Genomic DNA, 18,488 nt, shown 5'->3' with positions numbered 1-18,488 from the left:
TAGACACTATGGCTTTGAAGTTGGATAGAGCATGGTTCAAATATCAGCTGTATATTGGATGGTAATTTATATACTTTAGTCTCAGTTTTCTCCCCTGCAATAAATGAAAGCTAGTGCTACTCTTAGTTGTTAGGTTAATTATTAGTATTAGATCAGTCATTGAGGAAACATATGAAAAAGGCAACTATTTCCCTCAACATGCACCATCAGCAGACATGTCGGTTCATTTCAACCTCCCAGCGTTCATGGCTCCCTCTCTCACCCTAAAGGCACCTGTGTCAGGCGTTCTCTCTTTCTCTGGTACAGTACCTTCCTACGGTTTCCCTGTTATCCCGGGTTTACTCTTCCCCACATTTAAACTAACTGGGCCTATGTTTGATGATCTAGTCATCTGGTAAACCCAAGAAAAATATATGTGACTTAATTGGTGTCATTAATACCTGATGTACTAGCTATTTTTCTCAAGTTTTTAGTGACATTAATTACGAAAATTTAAAAAATAAAAGAAATTATGAGCATGAAAGTATGTATGAATGTGTATGTGGACATGTACGTTGGCGGGCTAGAAGGGGCACTATTTTTGATGGGTTGAACAGCTTTCAGTACATCTCAGATGACATTGCATGGTGGCTGATTACTTCACTGAGCTTAGGAATCTGACTATTGCATTTACTGGGAGTTAAAACAGAATCCAGTTAAGTTTTTTGCCATCCACCTGGCTTGAGAGGCTTGCATGCCCTCCTCTACACTGCAGTTTTCTTCCTTTGCTGCTGCTTACTGTCATCTATCTCCATTCTTAAAGAAATCATCAAATCAAATCAAAGTGGGTAGGATAAAACAGACACTGAGAATCCCACATCTTCAAACAGGCCATCAGCCCCTGGTGCCCTGCATCTTACCTCTGTTTTAAATCCCAACACAGAAAGATGGAATGAACAGGCTTTTAAGATTTGGATACTACACTGCCAACTATTTTGTTATTTAATGTTGTTGGAAACTAACTGAGCTTAGCCTTCCAGAAGGCAGGTATGTTGCTCTATGGACCTTTCTGCAGAATGAATAAAAGTGATGGGTGAAAGGAGGAGAGGACTCAGGCCTGGCTAGTTACTACCCGGAGCAGCAGCAGCATTACTGGCTGCTCTTTGCCATCACCTTGTACAAATGAAGCTAGTGTGTAAGCAAGATAAGTATGCATGCAGGAACTTCCCATTTCCTTTTTCTCAATTGAGGGGCAACCAACCATAAATATGTTTCAAAAGAGGTTTAACATTTCTGAGGGTTTGATTTGAAGCAGCTCAGAGCTACATTTAAACATCAGAGGTCTTACTGCAAGGGCTTCCTACCTCAGCCTCAGCCATCCTTAGAGAGTTTCCCAATCACTATATGCCAGAAAAGATATTGGTTAGCAAGTTTCCTTTGTCCCGGTTTTATGCCACATTTCTGATATCTTTTTCAGTTGCACAGTTTGATTTCTAAAATGAAATATTATTCCCTGCAATCAGTTCTCCCTCTGCCCTGATATCAAGTCCCATTTTCTGACTCCCTTTACCAAATGCTGACAAATCACATATTCAGTCAATGCTCGAGGCTTCCTTAACTTGTAAATAGTCCAATCCCTATTGTTAGATGAAATATATCATTGTAGATAATACTGGCTAAAACATTACATTAATTTTGCACTGAAGTGACTCATAGGTTACATGCAGTCATTTCTTAAGAAACAGAAGTTAGGTGTCCCTAGCAAGGTTATCAAGCAGTAAAATATCAAGCTGACACAGTTTCCCCTGGAAACCAGTCTGTCTCTACTAGATCACCTTGATATGCATCCTATCAATATATGTACCACTAATCCTAGTGGTAAATTAAAGCAAACTTAATTAGGAAAAAAATCTGATAAGCACCCTCCTTCCCACCACACGATGCCTCCTAAGCTCTCCATTTGAAAGCTCTTCTCTGTGAAATAGAAGACAGACTTTTCAAAAGAGAAGCTAAAAGAACTCAAAGAATCAATTTTCTTATTTAATTTTGGCTCTTCCAAAGGCACAATACAGGTGTGCATTCATTCATTTATTCACATACATTTGCACCTACAATGTGTTGTAGGTAGTAGGAATACAACAGTGAACAAAAGAGACAAAAATCTTTGCACGAACTTTATACTTCTGTGAACAGGGGAGACAAGCAACTAAATAAGTAAAATATATACAATTCAGGTGGCAGTAGGTGTGACAGAGAACTAAAAATCAGAGGCCAGGACTGGAAAGTGGTGACTTGGGGTGTTACCTCTCAGCTCATAGCACCATATGGAGATCAGAGTCCTGGGGATGAGGGGTGACTTGGTGGTCCTGGGCTCCTGGTGGGGTCTGAGCTAAGCAGGGAGAAATCAGTCCTAAGTGTCTCAAGCCCAACGATGAGGATGAGGCTGTGATTGCTGGCCAGGGAGGTGTTAGGATCTTTTCAAGAGGACCCAGAATTCTGGATCCCGTCTTTACCAGTGACGTGGGATATAGAATCCCAAGAAGTTTGGTCTTATCTGTAAGAAAGGGAATCTGTGCCTCTGAGACGAGTCTGTTAGATGCTCTTGCTTCAGACCTCTGAAACTTCTGAGGAAGATAGAGCAATACCTTCCTCGAGGCCCCCCAGGCTCATCTTGCCCAGTGCTTTAGAAGACACTCATTCAAAGCAGGTCAAGGAACACAACTTGCATGGCAACCTTGTTTTGTTTTAGTCTGACTGCACAAGGTTTACACTAGTAATTAGTGAAGGGGAAAAGGGGTGCCGGTGGATGGACATGGCCTTTCCTGCATCTGAAAATCCTGAGTTTCTACATGGCAAAGACATGACTTAAAGGAGGGAATGCAACTTTCTAACGCGTCTACCTCAGGAAGGAGGTTTGGATGAAGGGAAACTCTGCCTTACTTTGTGCCTTCATCATCGGTAGTGACCCATTGGTCTCTGGGTGCCTCTGAGAGCTACACGGATGCCTGGACTGTGTGAGCAAGAGCTTGGGGGTCATTATGGAACGGCAGCCCCATACTCCTGACACAAGCAGTTGTGTTGCTCCCTCAGGGAGGCTCTCCCATGGCCAACGACTCAAGCCTCCCTTAGATAAGACTTGGCAAGACCAAATGCCTTGGCTTTCCCGTCAGACCCCACCCCCTTCAATTAACTCTTAGAATCAAATCCAACTCCTAAGGATTGTACAAATGAAGCTAGTGTAAGCAAAATAAGTATGCATGCAAGAACTTCCCATTTCCCTTTTCTCATTTCAGGGGCATCCAACTATAAATATGTTAGTGATCCCAGTTGCCCTTTTGCCATCATCCACAGTTCAGAGGTGTTTTATTAGAGATTACTGTATACAATCCTAGAAGTCAGCACTATTCTATAAAAACATAGTTGAAGAGAGGCTCAAGAATAAGAGAGAAGGTGGGGTTAAGAATAGAAATGCATGGGCAGTTTGGGGAGATTTATTCAACCCTCTGCCAACCTACTGTTTTTGAACTAGATTATCTGTGAGGTTATCTGAATGTGTAAGAATGAGACATTCAGTACATGTGTGCGCATTACCCTTCTTCAGGGCCCGTAGGCTCCCTTTGGGGTGGTGCACTGAACATCAGAATACTACGTGGTATTGGAAGGTGTGAGCTCTACTTCTTAACATGTCTCTTCTCACCTAGGAGTGTGTGCTTTGTGGGAGGACCAGACCCAACGTTCTAGATGATTACATAGGGAAAAAGTAGTCCCTAAGCATTTCCTATATGTTGAGGAGAAAAAAGAGAAAAGTTCTCATTTTTGCAGTTGTTGGTCTTTTTCCCTTCATTTTCTGAAGGACTGGGGGGCCCCGATAATTAAGTAGAGATGCAATTAGCAGGAAATGAATGTGGCATTAATTTTCATTGTGTCAACTTTGTCAAATAATCTTTTTGAAATCTAATTTGCTGATGAATTGAGAAGGAATCCTGTTGGTTTAAGACAACATAAAAATATTTCCTTTCATACTTTGGAGGAAGCTTTATGAAAGCAATAGGAAATTGTGGCTCATTAAAAGAGCTATTTATAATTACTCTGTTTTGACATCTACTTTATACGAATATGATAATTCTGACTTTCAGTTATGAAGTCAATGAAATGCAGGCTTTGAAATTGCCCTTCATAGGGTATGCTTTCATCACAAACTATTTCAGGGCTCTGTAGCCAATGGATATGTGCAAGTGCCTGAAAATTTTTCATCTTCAGTGTGTTTGTTTAATGTCTGTGTTTCATTTGTTACTAATTGTCTCCCTAAGAGGAAGTGAGAAAATATCAAATTAAGGTGAAAGACTTGCATCTAATTTTCAAACTTAAAAGGCTGAGTTTGCAAAATATCTTCATGAAAATGTAAATGCATAGACTTAAGTGAATACTTTAACAATTACCCTAATAGGTACATAAAATGGGCAGTGATGTTTTCCAAATTCTTTACAAAGAATCTCACAGTTAAAGGATTTGAAAGTCAAGTGGTAGAATTATTAGTTGGTTAATTAACTATAGAGTACAAATTATAACAAGGAATCAGTGCAATTTCTAATAAATGGCATGTCATTGATTATTAAATCATAAAAATAGAAAAAATTTTACATTATCTTTTTAAAGAATTTTTCTATTTTCTCCTTTATTTTTTATTTTATTTTATTTTTATTTTTTTATGTTTTAGAGTGAGACTGTTACAGTGATCTTAGTTGCAGCTCTGCCTCTGGCTATCTACACCTAGAAAGCCAGGCCCTCTTACCAGAAAACCTGTACTTGAATCAGCCACAGATGCTGTGTCTCAAAATTTGGCATGAGCCTGTGGGCGATTGTGCTTGGGGGGTTGCAGTCTGTTAATTCTGTTTATACTTTTCCAGTCTATCTGAATTCAACTCCAAGTGAGTTTATTTATTTATTTATTTTTAATTTTTATTTATTTATTTATAGCTGTGTTGGGTCTTCGTTTCTGTGTGAGGGCTTTCTCCAGTTGTGGCAAACGGGGGCCACTCTTCATCGCGGTGCATGGGCCTCTCACTATCGCGGCCTCTCTTGTTGCGGAGCACAGACTCCAGATGCGCAGGCTCAGTAATTGTGGCTCACGGGCCCAGTTGCTCCGCGGCATGTGGGATCTTCCCAGACCAGGGCTCGAACCCGTGTCCCCTGCATTGGCAGGCAGATTCTCAACCACTGCGCCACCAGGGAAGCCCTCTATTTTCTCCTTTAAATAGTAATTTTAAATCACAGGGATGACGCAGATTTGTTGTAGGAAATTTAGAAACTAGGGGCTAGCAAAGGGAAAAAAGGTAAAAATCATTCATTAGGCTACTACTATTCAGAGTTATGTGCCATTAACCTTTTGAAGTATTTTCTTCCAGTGTTTTTCTATACATACATTTTCTTTTTAACAAAATTATTTTTAAAATAGTGCTTTCTGGCCTACTAGTTTAATAATATACTCTGAACATGAATTTTTTTTGTTTGTTTTTTTGTGGAGATGTCCTTAATTTGTTTTCCATGACATCGTTTGTAATAATTTTTTAGTAGTTAGTCCATGTAGATATCCTATGGTTTTTTAAACAACCTCCTTATTGTCAAATATTTAGCTTTCAGGTTTTCCAAGATTTTGCTATTATAAACAGCTCTGTAATAAATACCTCTCTATATAACATGTTTATATTCTTATCTGATTATTTATTTTTGATCAATTTCTAGAAGCCACATTGCTGGATCAAAGGTCTGCACACTTTTACTGCCCTTCAGAGAAGATATATTGGTTTACACTCTCATCAGTAGTGCTTGAGAGTGCCTGTTGCATCTTACCTTTCCAAAGTTAATTTATTAAGAAATTTAAGGATAAAATTATATGTTATCTAATTTGAATTTTAATTTTTCCTTTTATAAATTCTTTATTTGCATTTATGTTTAGGAAGACCATCCTGATCCTAAGAGTAAGTTAATGTTTACGTTAAAAACAAATCCCTTTATGATCTCATTTTTTAGATTTAGATCTTTAATCCAACTGATAGTTACTTTTGTATAATGGGTAATACCGGAATGTAATTTCACTTTTGTAAAAAATGATTAACCTTTACTTTTAGAATAACACATTCTTTCATCAGACACTTGGATGTCACCTTAATTGTATGCTAGATTGTGATACAAATGTGAATTACTTTCTGATTTTCTGTTCTATTTATCGACTTATTTTTGTTCCACTATCACACTGTTTAAAACTATTATACCTTTACATATTATTTTAATATATCTGGTAGATTGAATTCCCCAAACGTACCAAGTACATTCTTTTTTTTAATTTAAATTTATTTATTTGTTTATTTTTGGCTGCATTGGGTCTTCGTTGCTGCGCGGGGGCTTTCTCTAGTTCCAGTGAGCGGGGGCTACTCTTCGTTGTGGTGCATGTGCTTCTCATTGTGGTGGCTTCTCTTGTTGCGGAGTTCCAGCTCTAGGCACGTGCTGGCTTTAGTAGCTGTGGCACATGGGCTCAGCAGTTAGTTGTGGCACACGGGGCTAGCTGCCCCGTGGCATATGGGATCTTCCCGGACCAGGGATCGAACCCACATCCCCTGCATTGGCAGGCGGATTCCCAGCCACTGCGCTACCAGGGAAGCCCACCAAGTACATTCTTTTTCATGTATTTAAATTTTCCAACTTTTGCCAACTTACAAAAGAAAATTACATTACATGGAAAATTTGATAGATTTCCATTTATCATTAGAAAAATAGCATTCTAACAAATTTCAGTTTTCACATTAAAAATCAGTTATGGCTCCTTACTATTTTAAAAAATAGTTCTTAGTAAGGTTTTGTGACTTTTTAATCTCTCTCTCTCTATATATATATATGTCCTCCACACATTAATATCTATTTTAATGTTTTAAAGTAGCCTATTATCTGTTGATTCTGAGTAGATTTCTATTAGTTTCACAGTTTTGAGCCATTTGAAATTAGTTTAAAATGTATTATATGAGATGAAAAACATAAAGGTAAATAGAAGCTAGTAAAATTATAAATCAATAAAAATATTTGAGTATTTAAAGAAAGAAATTATCTTTTTTGACTATCAACTAATAGCATGTTAAAAGGAAATTTAAATCTATAGTTATTTTTTACAAATTTTCTGATTATTCTTTATTAGTAGTAAATCTGAAGTACAACATAGAAGATGAACAACATTATTTGTCATTTCACGCATCTGTAAATAGAAGTGGAGTTGCTGAGATAAAAGATATATGTACTTTAATTTTGACATATATTGTCAAATTTCCTTCCATGGGGATTGTACAAATTCATACATTCACCAGTGATGTGAAAGGCTGCCTGTTTTACCACGGGTATCAACAACAAAGTAGGTTATTAAATTATAGGATATTTGGCCAATCCATAAGTAAAAAACTGGCATCAAATTTTAATTTGCATTTTCCTTTTAGCAATTTTTTGTATGTTTCAGGAAATTTTGGGTTTTGTGGAATAACTTTTGAAGTTCTTTGCCCATTTTTAAGATTGAGTTGTTGATCTTTCTCCTTATTAGTTTCAAAGAGATCTTTATCTATGAGAGACATAAACCCTTTGCGATATAAGATTAATTTTCCCTTAGTTTTTAATTTGTTTACAGTGGTGTTTTGTTTGCTTTGGGGAGATTTTTTTGTTTGTTTTTAAAATCTAGCCACTTCAGGATTAAAAATCAAATGTCTAGGTTTTCTTCTTGTACTGTTTGGGAAAATAGCTTATATTTAAATCTTTGTTGAATTGAAAGTTTTCTTGAATTATGAAATAATGTAGGATTTTAAAATTATTTTTTTCAGGCAACTATCCAGTTGTCCCAACACCATTTCTTCTACAAATTAACTTTCCCCCATTGATTTGAAATGCTATTTTATCTATCATGTATCAATTTTCATATGTATGTTAGGTCTGTTTATGAAGTTTCTTATATTCCATTGATATCTCTGTATCATGTACCAATGCCACAATTTTATTTTCATAATATACGTACCTATATATATATATATATATATATATATATATATATATAGAGAGAGAGAGAGAGAGAGAGAGAGAGCTCTGTATTCTCATTTTGTACCCTGCTATATTTCTAAGTTTTTGTTATAGCAGTTTTTAGTCTATAGTCTTGGGTTTTTCAAGTATACTCTCATATAATATGCAAATGGTAGTAGTTTTGGCTCCCAATTTTTCTCCTCTGAATTCCTTCTTTTCTAATTATAGTAGCTAGTTCATATCTACAATCTGAAATTTTGAATAATAGTGGACAGCCTTGTCTTGTTCCTGACTTTATCAAGAATGCCTTTAATGTGTACCTATTAAGCATGATTCTGTCTTTTGGGGCTGAGGTAAATATATTTTATATTCAGTTAGTCTTATTTTATCAAGAGTTTTAGTCATCTTTATATATGTGTGTGTATATTTATATAGAAATAATATGATTTTCTCTTGAATTTAGTAGTAGGATAAATTATATTAATATAGAGTTCCTAATTTTGAACTATCTTTGTAAACTCCACTTTGTCAGAATGCACAATTATTTTAACCAACTGCTAAACTCTGTTTGCTAACACAAATATACAGTCCCTTTCCCACAGTCTCTGAAAACCCAATGTCTTTTCACAATTTTGATACCAAAACTCAGCTGAGATTAAAACCTGACCTGAGACGATGGGAGACTCTGTATTTATTCCATCTCCTTGGTATAATTATCATATATTTTGTAGCAGAAGGGTTCATGTGATTGATTGAAGAATGCTGCTCTAGACCCATTGGGTGATATAATATATGATTGGGGATTTTGTGTTTTAATAGATCCCCATTACTTTTTCTTAGTTTGTAATCTTTGGTTTGTATCAGTATTGTACTTCAGAAAAAAACTGTTCTTGTCTCTCCTCTGGAAGAGTTTAAATGACATTAGAATTATCTTTTCTTTATAGGTTTGGTAAAACCTTTTAACTTATAAAAAATAGTTTTTTGAAAATTCATTCAGTAAATAGGCCCATGAAATAAAAAGTTAAAGTTCTCTGCTTCTACATTCTCACTTCTACTCCTTAATTACTCTTGTGATCACTGGATAACTGTTAAAAATTTGGCACGTATTCTTACAGAACTTTCCCTATGCTACATACAAACATAATAAAGAAGGGTTTAAAAAATAAAAAGCAAATTTGTTAGGTTGAATAATTTTTATATTTTTTGAATATTTGTATTTTGTTTGCTAACTGCCTGTTTGTGTACTTTTCTGCTGTTTTTATTATCAGTCTGTAAAGATTTAATATTTTAAAGAGATTAACTCCTGTCTCCCCTACTTTTACCTTGACACTTTTATTCCCTAAAAGTAATCATTGAATCATTGTTAATATTCTATTGTGTATCCACATTTGGCTCTTTTCCTATGTACATATAAATGTAATATCTATCTATTTAAAATTATATATCAGTTAAAAATAAAAATGTCTTATATATCACTTAAAATGTACAAATTATATATAGAACACATTACTATATTATGTATAAAATATTTGTAGTCTAGTATACACTCCTTGCTTATTTTACACAGCAGTGAAAAATGTTAGTAGGATCTTTTTAAAGGCTGCAATATATTTTCACTACTCCACTGAAGTACTATTACATTTCTCCGACCTTTATGCTCTTAAAATGCAGTGGAAATTTAGTGCATGAATGTGGGACAAAGTACAAAAAGTAGAACTGCTGACTTCAAATTTCTTAAAAGTTGTTCCAACATTTTCTCAACTCTTAGTATCTTTGCTGATTTGAGGTATCATCAATCTCAAGTTATTATCAATGCAATATTAGTATCTCATTGTTTTAATTTCTATCACCCTGATCCCTTGTGAGGTTAAGTGTATTTTCATATATTTATTAGACATTTGGTTTTCTTCTCTGAATTTTCTTTGTATACCCTTTGCCTATTTTCTTCCCTGTGGAATTATTTTTCTCTTATTTATTTCAAGGGGCTCTTTGTATATTATATGTGTCAACACAAAGCAGCGTTTTACCCAAGCACCTTTAGAAGGCGTTGGATGGCTCTAAAGTCCTCTCTCTTATTTGTTCACTTCCCATCCCTTTGCTGTCTTCTTTCCATTTACCTTTTGGCTAGTCTATTTCCTTCTTTATTTGTATCACTACTAAACTGGAAGAGAGTAAGGGATATGAAATTAAATATTTGAACAGGGCTTATGACAACTTCAGTTTAGTTGAAAAGGATATGTAAACTCCTCACTTAATGTGCATGGACGATTTTGTGGGTTGTTCCTCTCTATTTCAATTTTCATGAAGTGACCTTTTTTCCGAACCATGAATAATGACTGACTATATATTCCAACGAAAACAGAGAACTCACTGACATACTGACAGATGAAATGTAAAAAAAAAAATGCAGTTAGTCTTTTGGATGATCTAATGATCAAATACTTCACTAGTTAAATGAATGGTCAGTTACTGAAGATTTGAAATATTTACATGACACTCCAAAATGGAACTATTTTCTTTAAGTAGGTGCTGTGCTAACCTATTTTTCATATTATAAAAACAAAAAACCATAAAGAATATTAATTCCCATGGAAAGGACTGGAGCTGAAAGACAGGCCAAAGTAACACAATCTTGGAGGAAGAAAAACAATCTAGAAATGTTAGATCTTTCAGGAAGGCATTTGGATTGCTAGCTCATGAAGATTTATAGAGAAGGGAGAAGCAGATGCTTAATAAAATTGTTTAAAACAGTCAATTCCTATATGAATCACCATAATCATCCTCAAATAAAAAATAACTTTCCTCCTTCTCCTCCTGTTTTGTGTATGCCCAGCCATTCACATCTTTCCTTAACGTTTCTATTGTATTTTATTCAGACTAAATTAATAGACTTTTCTTGGTGCTAAACTAACTTTAATAAGAATGGAGTATTTTTAATGGCTTGGTTATATTTATTGATAACCACTGGAAAATCTTGCTTGAGGTAACCATTGAGACCAAGAAATTAAAAATTTTCTTTCTTTTTTCTTACATCATTAGAGAAATATTTTAGAAGTATAAGTCTTTATATTTATTCTTACAAATTATATTATGGAGAATAAAAAGGCTATCATTACTTATCTAGGGATCAGATTACCTTGCACTTTATAATATTAAAAATACTTATTTGTAAGGGCAATTGTTACATTTTCGTTGGTAAACTACTGTTTTCTGGGAAAATTTCATATGCCTACATATATATCATTGTACTGCTTTTTTTTTTTCTTGCTCTAATCTGAGAACAAAGATTTTGATATTAGCTGAGTACTGTTTGTGGTAGAATCTATTGCTTTAAACTTTCATTTTATATCTTTAATGTCTCTTACTCTTGGCAAGTTATAATTTAGGAAGGCAGAAAAATCAATCTTAGTATGAAGAAAGAGTTTGGCAGCCAAGATAGTCCGCATTTGTGCAAACTAAATTTTTTCAACATTTATGAAGATTTAAGAAAATATAGAAAATATTATAGGACTGTTTACAAATTAGGATCTATTGCCTCTACCTTGAATCCTGAGGGTAGATGTTTATCTTCTTGTTGCTTTTTTTCCAAATCTAAGAAAATAGTACAATGCTTTAAAAATAGTTTACACTATACTGGGCAAATTAATCTTGTCATTTATAATAAGATAGTCTTATCATGTGTTGGAAATTTAAGAAATTGCTCTAGTTATAATCTCTCAGAGTAAACATCTATTTCCCGCCTGGCTCTTCTGCATATGGGTCATCTGTTTCTGTTTTCTGAACTAAGAATGAGAGTCAGCAAGCATTGGGGCTCAGTCTGCTCACTCAAAAATACTGGTACGTGGTCATAAGGATTCTCCAGCAGTCCTCAATATGCTCTTCTTTGACAATGATTATACTTTACTTTTGGGGCATAAGTGACTAATTAATGGCATTTAATAATAAAAAAGATAACATGTCATAATGTATTACATCCAGAATTAGTCTTTGGGCTAATTTTAATTCAAGTTAATTTTCCTTATTTAAAAAAGAAAAACGTTTGCTTGGAAATGGCAAAAGGGAACAAAAGTGGTTGTTTTGTAGTGCTTCATGAACAAAAAATTGGAAAACCTAACTAATATATTTTGTTCTCTCAACATTTTTCAGGAATACTAATGGCTTACTAATTAGTTACCTAATTAATCGAACAATTAAAGTTCATTGATTATATATTTTTGTACAAGGAAAGTTTCATTCTAGGACAGATTTCTACTCTGGCATGTGACAGAAATAAGATAATCTTGGGTGACATAAAATTCAGTGTAACTAGTTTGTTGTGGCTGATTTAACATTTGACATAGACATCAACTCTGGATATACTATTGGTTTGGGTGGGCAGTACCTAGTATGGCGTGGCAGATGCATGTGTAAAACCTGTATTCTAAATATACAGTCTAGCATGTTTAATTCTCTGAGTATTCTGAGTATGTCCAGATGAGAGTTTTTAACTTTCAGTATAGTTTTGTTTACCCTAAATGTGTAACATAGCCAACCAGGGCCTTCTAGGGAAGACAAGATCCTCAAAGACCTGTTTAGATAGTTGCTCCTAGAAAAAAATGGTCTTTAGTCAAAGACTTGTCAATCCTATTTTTAAGGATTGATTAGGTAGCTGATTTTTTCTTCCTTCTGTCCTTGGAGAAAATGAAAAATAACAGGTGCTCTTCTACTTTAGACTAACCATTCATATACTTTATGACAGTTAGGTCTCCCTGGAGCCTTCTCTTTTCCAGGACAAATTATGCAAACTCCTTCAGTCTGTCCTCATAGGTCCTATTCTTCAACCATTAAATCATCTTATTTTTCTTCCCTGTATCTTTTCCAGTTTCTTCAATATCCTTTTAAAAATATAAAGTCTTAAATTTGATACCTTTGCAAATATTAGATCAGCTTGAACTTCAGGAGGATATTTATCTCCACCTTCTAAGTCAGAGAGATTCTCACTATGACACACGTCAGTTGGATGAGAAGGATAAGAAGAAAAAGAGAAGCCAGGTGTGCAGTAATATTAGACTCAAGAGATTTACACAATCAGAAATAATAAAAACTGTGCCTGAAGAAATGTCATAAGGGTTCTTTATAAGTCATTTGAGAAGATACCAAAACACTACAAGTATTATAAAAACAATCAGAGTTGCTTGTGTTTTTTCTTTGGCTAAATAACCTGATACCTCTTTTCACTAATTATAATTCTGCAAGAGAAAAAGATTAGTAGGTGATCTCACATAATGCCAAATTCTGGACCAAAAAAATGTGTAATAGAGAAGATGAGAGTTGCTAATTCAAGGAAAGTCATAGGGATTCAGCATTACAGTGACCTCAGCTTAATTAAGAGCTAGAACTACTTTTTCAAGCATATATTAATGCCAAGTGGGGACATTTGTGGAATGTTACACAGTGAAGCTTTATTTTTTGGTTGGTATATGACCAGTAGCAAGAGTGTGATTTTGACGTTGCTGATATGCTGTCCTAGGTTAATGGCATTGCATTGTCTTCTCTGCAGCCTCACCTGGATTTTGGGTGATTGGCATGCCATAGTCATTTCAACCTCTCCATCCTATGAGGGCCAAAAGGAACCCATAAACTTATAAGCCAAGTTCCCCTCTATAGCAGTTACTCTGAGAGCAGTTTTCCATTGTAATAAAAACCTAGAATAAAAGCCCTAAACTTTCTAGTCTTCCTTACTTCAACTTAAGTGTATGAGTAATTGAATTCTGTAATTCTTTGATAACTTTAAGCCTAAAGTCTTATCTATGCCCAAAGCAAAATACCTGGCATTTATCCTACTCTCTATCCTGGCTTATACACTAGGAAAAGCTTCATAGCCTCCACAAGAGAGAAATTCAGTCACTATAAAAAGATGGTACTGTGTTCTTTCCAAAATTCTCCGTATAGATCAACAATAAATAAGGACCACAACAGAGTCAGCTTATAAGAGTTTTAATTCTCCAGGTGGAAAGCTTCACGATTCACCCATTGCTGGCTTATTTTCACTTTAAGATGGGATAGAAATATTAATTGGCCATGCCCACATTGAAAAACCACAGGCAGATCTTAGAGGGCTTTGGCATTGAATGGTGTGCAGTGGTGGAATACCTGTATTTTGTGCTAACCGCTCTTTGAAAGCTAATGCAGTACGGTCTTACCATTTTTGCAGACAGGACAACATTGTTCTGGTTCATAGACTGGGTTGACACACTCAGGAACTGCGCAGTCTGCTACAACACAGTGAACTTCATTGCTGGGCTCACAGCGACACCATTCACATGGAGAGGGCTAGGAACAAATCTAAAATTAGCCCCTTTTCTCCTATAACTTAATGCTTGCACATTCATATGCTGTCAGAAGACAAAACATCAGTGTTTATACTGGCTTTACTGTATTAACTCCATTTACCATGTGTATGATCACTCTTCCCCCATGGAAGGCCACCTGGACATCCAAGCAAAGGTGGGTTGCCATGTGCAGCTCAGGTTGCCATGAGCAACCAGAGTGCTCATGTATGACTTTTCTTATGTCTTATGTTCCTACTTTTCAAAGAAAGGTTTGGACAACAAATAATGTCACCTCCTGGTTTGGTTTCCAGATGCACTTATTGCTCTGCCTTCCTCTGGTAAACAGGAATGACACTGGAGCATGTGAAATAAGTTTTTGCCATTTTTCATTTTATTTCCTAAGAAAGAAAAGGATTACTGAGAAACAAGAAAATAGTAAATGGAGGTCTGTACCCTTGGTAGAAACTCCTTTTCAAGCTAACCTAGACTCTAAAGGGCGTTTCTTTCCAAGGTGAATTTTAGAGGAGATTGTATTTGGGATCCAAACATCCAGGTACTGCCTCTTGAAAGATTTAGTGAATACCTTTCATCTTGCCTGCTTGCTTTTATGAATGGACTAAAATTGATTGACTTAAAAAATTGACTGACTTAAATTGTCACTATTTAAGAGTCAGAAACTCTAAAAATGGAATTGAAGTGATTAGTTTAGAGAAAAAAAATTAAAAAGCAGAAATTTTTTGTCTTCACAGTACTTACCAACCAAGAATGAGTTTAGGGTTTGGTGTTTCCTTTCTAGAAACTTTCTATACCACAAATAATCTAAAGCAGTGGCCACTCTGTGACTATCTCATCCTTTATACTTTCTAGGTTTCCCTTCTCATAAAACAGAAATTGAGAATTCTGGAATGAAAACTTAGAGGTCTCAGAAGTTATATAGGTCCATACTTCTGAAAACAAGCCATTTGTTCCTGGAAAATTCTGTCTCCAATTCTGTGCCACAGTGCCTCACTTCAAAATTGTGTTAATTAAAGTCCACAGCCTTTATCTCAGTGACTACTCTCCATAATGCCTGCGAGCTCTTGTTTCTTCATGAACTTGACAGTTTGGGTAATATCAATGTTTCTTGACTCAGGTGGTCTGTGAGAGTGGAAGCCTTTCAAACTAATTATTTTTAAATTAATTTTCTCTTTGCTTTCTGCTTGAAGAATGATGGTCTAGCTTTCAACGAACTATTTTACTTTCAAATTTAGTAGAAACAAGAGAATTAGCCATAGAATCTGTGGAAGAAACATTGCTATTTCTTAGCATGGTCAATAAGTTTATTGAAGAGTACGGTTAAGCTCTTTACCATGTGGTTGAGTTGTGTTAAGTATTCCAGAAAAATCTACTGGATCATCCCAAGGGCGGGAAGTTTCCTGAAGCTCCCTCCACTGAAAACCTCAGTAAATTAAGGAAAAGGTTTGTTACCACAACGCATTATTTGATGAAGGAAATTTTGAGTAAGGAAATAGCGTGAGAGATGGATATTCTAGCTTCTATACTGCCTCTTATTTTGCAAGTCCCATTGTGATATCTTAAATTCCCAAGCAAAATTGTCAGAGGTGTCTCCCTGTTCTTGATCAGTCACAAAGAAGTATTTTTGCACAGCCTTCTGAAGTACAGCAAGGACTTGGCCTGCATTTATTGCTAACATGAGAGAAAAAGGGAGTGGCTAACATTGTTTCTGCACCTTGCTCTTCCACAGCTGTGATTGTTCTTGCTGTTTCCCTTCTAGCTGAAGGAGGGGCTGATCTATGCAACTCTAGTGGACTGATTTTGGCACTAAAAATCCCAACGATCCCCTAGATTTTCCAATGCAAAATGTCTACCTCAAAGTAACTGTGGTCCTTGAGAAAGATTTGTTGGATTATTAGATTCCCATCACAGACTGAGGAAGAACACCATTCTGACTCAAACAATGTTTTTGAACATTATTAACTACTGGGTATCATGCTAGAGCAATTTACTTATATCAACTTACTTATTTTTCATAATAACCCTATGAAAGAAGATTTGTTATTATCTCCATCTCACAGATAAGGAAATAGTCTGAGAGAGGTTCAGTAGCTTTCCCAGGTCCTGTAGGCAGTAGGAGAAAGGGCAGGTTTTGAATCTAAGCATCCTAACTGCTATATGGTACTGCCATGTGATAGCAAGCATGGCTATTCTGTGCACTCCCATCTGGGTAGTTTATTGTCCAATGTGTTGTACACTTCTTCAGGCAGACCAGATCCATAGGAATAACCATTAGCAGCTGAATGATTGATTTATAGAGGATAGATACTTCCTGTTAAAGAGAATTTCACTAACTAGGGTAGTTAGTGCATAGATTATTATGGAGCTGTAGAGCTTTTAAACTTTTTGCAAATGTGAGTTTGTAGAAAATTGTAATAGGCTGAAGTTAGGTTGCCACGAGGCTCATGTTCTTGGGGACTTTGGCACCTTCAAGTCTTGTAACCTGGTAGCTACACTCGTGGTAGTTATCTGGGAGAAGCAATAACAGATAATGGTCCAGTAAAGACTCCGGGGCCTCTGCCTGAAATCAGTGGAGGCTGGATGTGTGTACACTGGAGTTCTGAGAAATACTCTGAGGAAGAACTAAGACTGTAAGGTTTAGTGATAAAAGGATGCCAGACTTTTAAAAGGGATTTTAAGTAATGAGAAACATAAATTAGGAAAATTAGACTATCACCCTAGCCATTGGCAACTTCTAATCAATCCTTCCCTGAACCTGGCTTTATGCATATACCAGTCTCTTTCTTCCTGGCCCAGAATCTCTTGTCAGAAACATGTTATTTCCTCTTTTGTTATCATTCAGTTGTTTTTAGAAAGAATGCCTCTGTTACAGCATATTCTTCTCATCTCAAGTCTCTGTGTGCCTGCCTCCACCCCTCCAAACACTCTATCAGATTTAATCTACTGACCTCACACTAAAGCCCCCTCCATCCTCTCCAGCCTCGCCAAGTCTCTTTCCTTTCATAAACTGGCCAGTTTGCACATCATTGTTTTCTTGCCTCGCTTGACTTCCTCTACCACCCCTGCTTCCCACTGTGCTTCTAAAAAGGTGTTGCTTATACAGCCAGAAGTTCCTAGGGGTGAGCAGTGTGCTACTTTGACATTAACATTACTGTAAAAATCCTTCACATTTATTTACATTACCGTAAAAACCCTTCCCACCGTACAGCATAAAACTCTGAAAGGTTTGATGCTTTGAATAAATCTTTCCATCTTAAGTACTGAGCTGGTTACAAATTTCCTTTTATTAGGCTTTTCAATGTGATAACTATAGATTAAATCTGAAAATATGGCCTGTAAAACCAAAGATTAAACAATAAAGCTATCCTTAGAGGAACAGAGAACATACTGGAACAAGTACTTGAGAAAAAATTATTCTTACTAGCTTTTTTTTTTTTTTAGAAGAACATGTGAAATTATGACCAGTACATGGCTTTTGTCAGTTAGAGATCTGGTCAGTAAGATGATTAAATGACACCATCCTAAAATTTTATACATGGCAAATCTTTTTCTAAGAAATCTCACAGAGCATTTTACTTCAGTGAAAGCTTTGAAAAATAAAGTAACATTCAATATATATACAAACATTAACAAATAATTAACATTATTTTTTAATTATTTGTTAACAATTAACAAATTATTTGTTAACAAATTTGTTAAAAAGTTATTAATGTTAATACAAACATTAACAAATAAATAATTATTTGTTAATGTTTGTATAAGGTGATCTGAATATTATATGTCTGTTATGAATCTGTATGCCTTTAGCTTAGTGTTTTTTGAATATCTAACATGGGACTCTGTTTAAGCAGAAACCATATATTTCATCTGTAGTTCTCACTGTCACTGAATATGTTTGCATGGCAAATCCAAATGCTGTCCCAGCTGTTCCTAAAGTTCAAGGGGTTTCCTGCTAGATATATATTTATTTTAAAATTAATAGAATAAAACGGGGCTCTTTCTAAAATATTGGTTTAGGTGACTAGAATCCAAATCTTCCTCCTTGGTATTAGAATGGAAACATGGCAATACACATCCTTTAAACTATGGTTCACTTCTGAAGACCTTGAAGCTGAAATCCCAATGCCACTGACTGTG

The 18,488-nt window shown here is 35.5% G+C and overlaps 1 protein-coding gene across 1 annotated transcript in view; it reads right to left on the bottom strand.

The window, feature by feature from the left end:
* The window catches only part of VWC2L (von Willebrand factor C domain containing 2 like), a gene marked incomplete at its 3' end in the record, with an annotated part of 153,904 nt that overhangs the window by 116,813 nt on the left and 18,603 nt on the right, over positions 1 to 18,488 (bottom strand). The window contains exon 2 of the mRNA XM_081242548.1: positions 14,208 to 14,337. Within this exon, the coding sequence (XP_081098674.1) occupies positions 14,208 to 14,337 (130 nt within the window). The remainder of the gene's footprint in view (positions 1 to 14,207; positions 14,338 to 18,488) is intronic.

Source organism: Mesoplodon bidens (genome assembly GCF_964165515.1).
Source record: "Mesoplodon bidens genome assembly, chromosome: 8".
NCBI classification, from domain to species: Eukaryota; Metazoa; Chordata; class Mammalia; order Artiodactyla; family Ziphiidae; genus Mesoplodon; species Mesoplodon bidens.
This window is presented reverse-complemented; position numbering and strand designations above follow the sequence as displayed.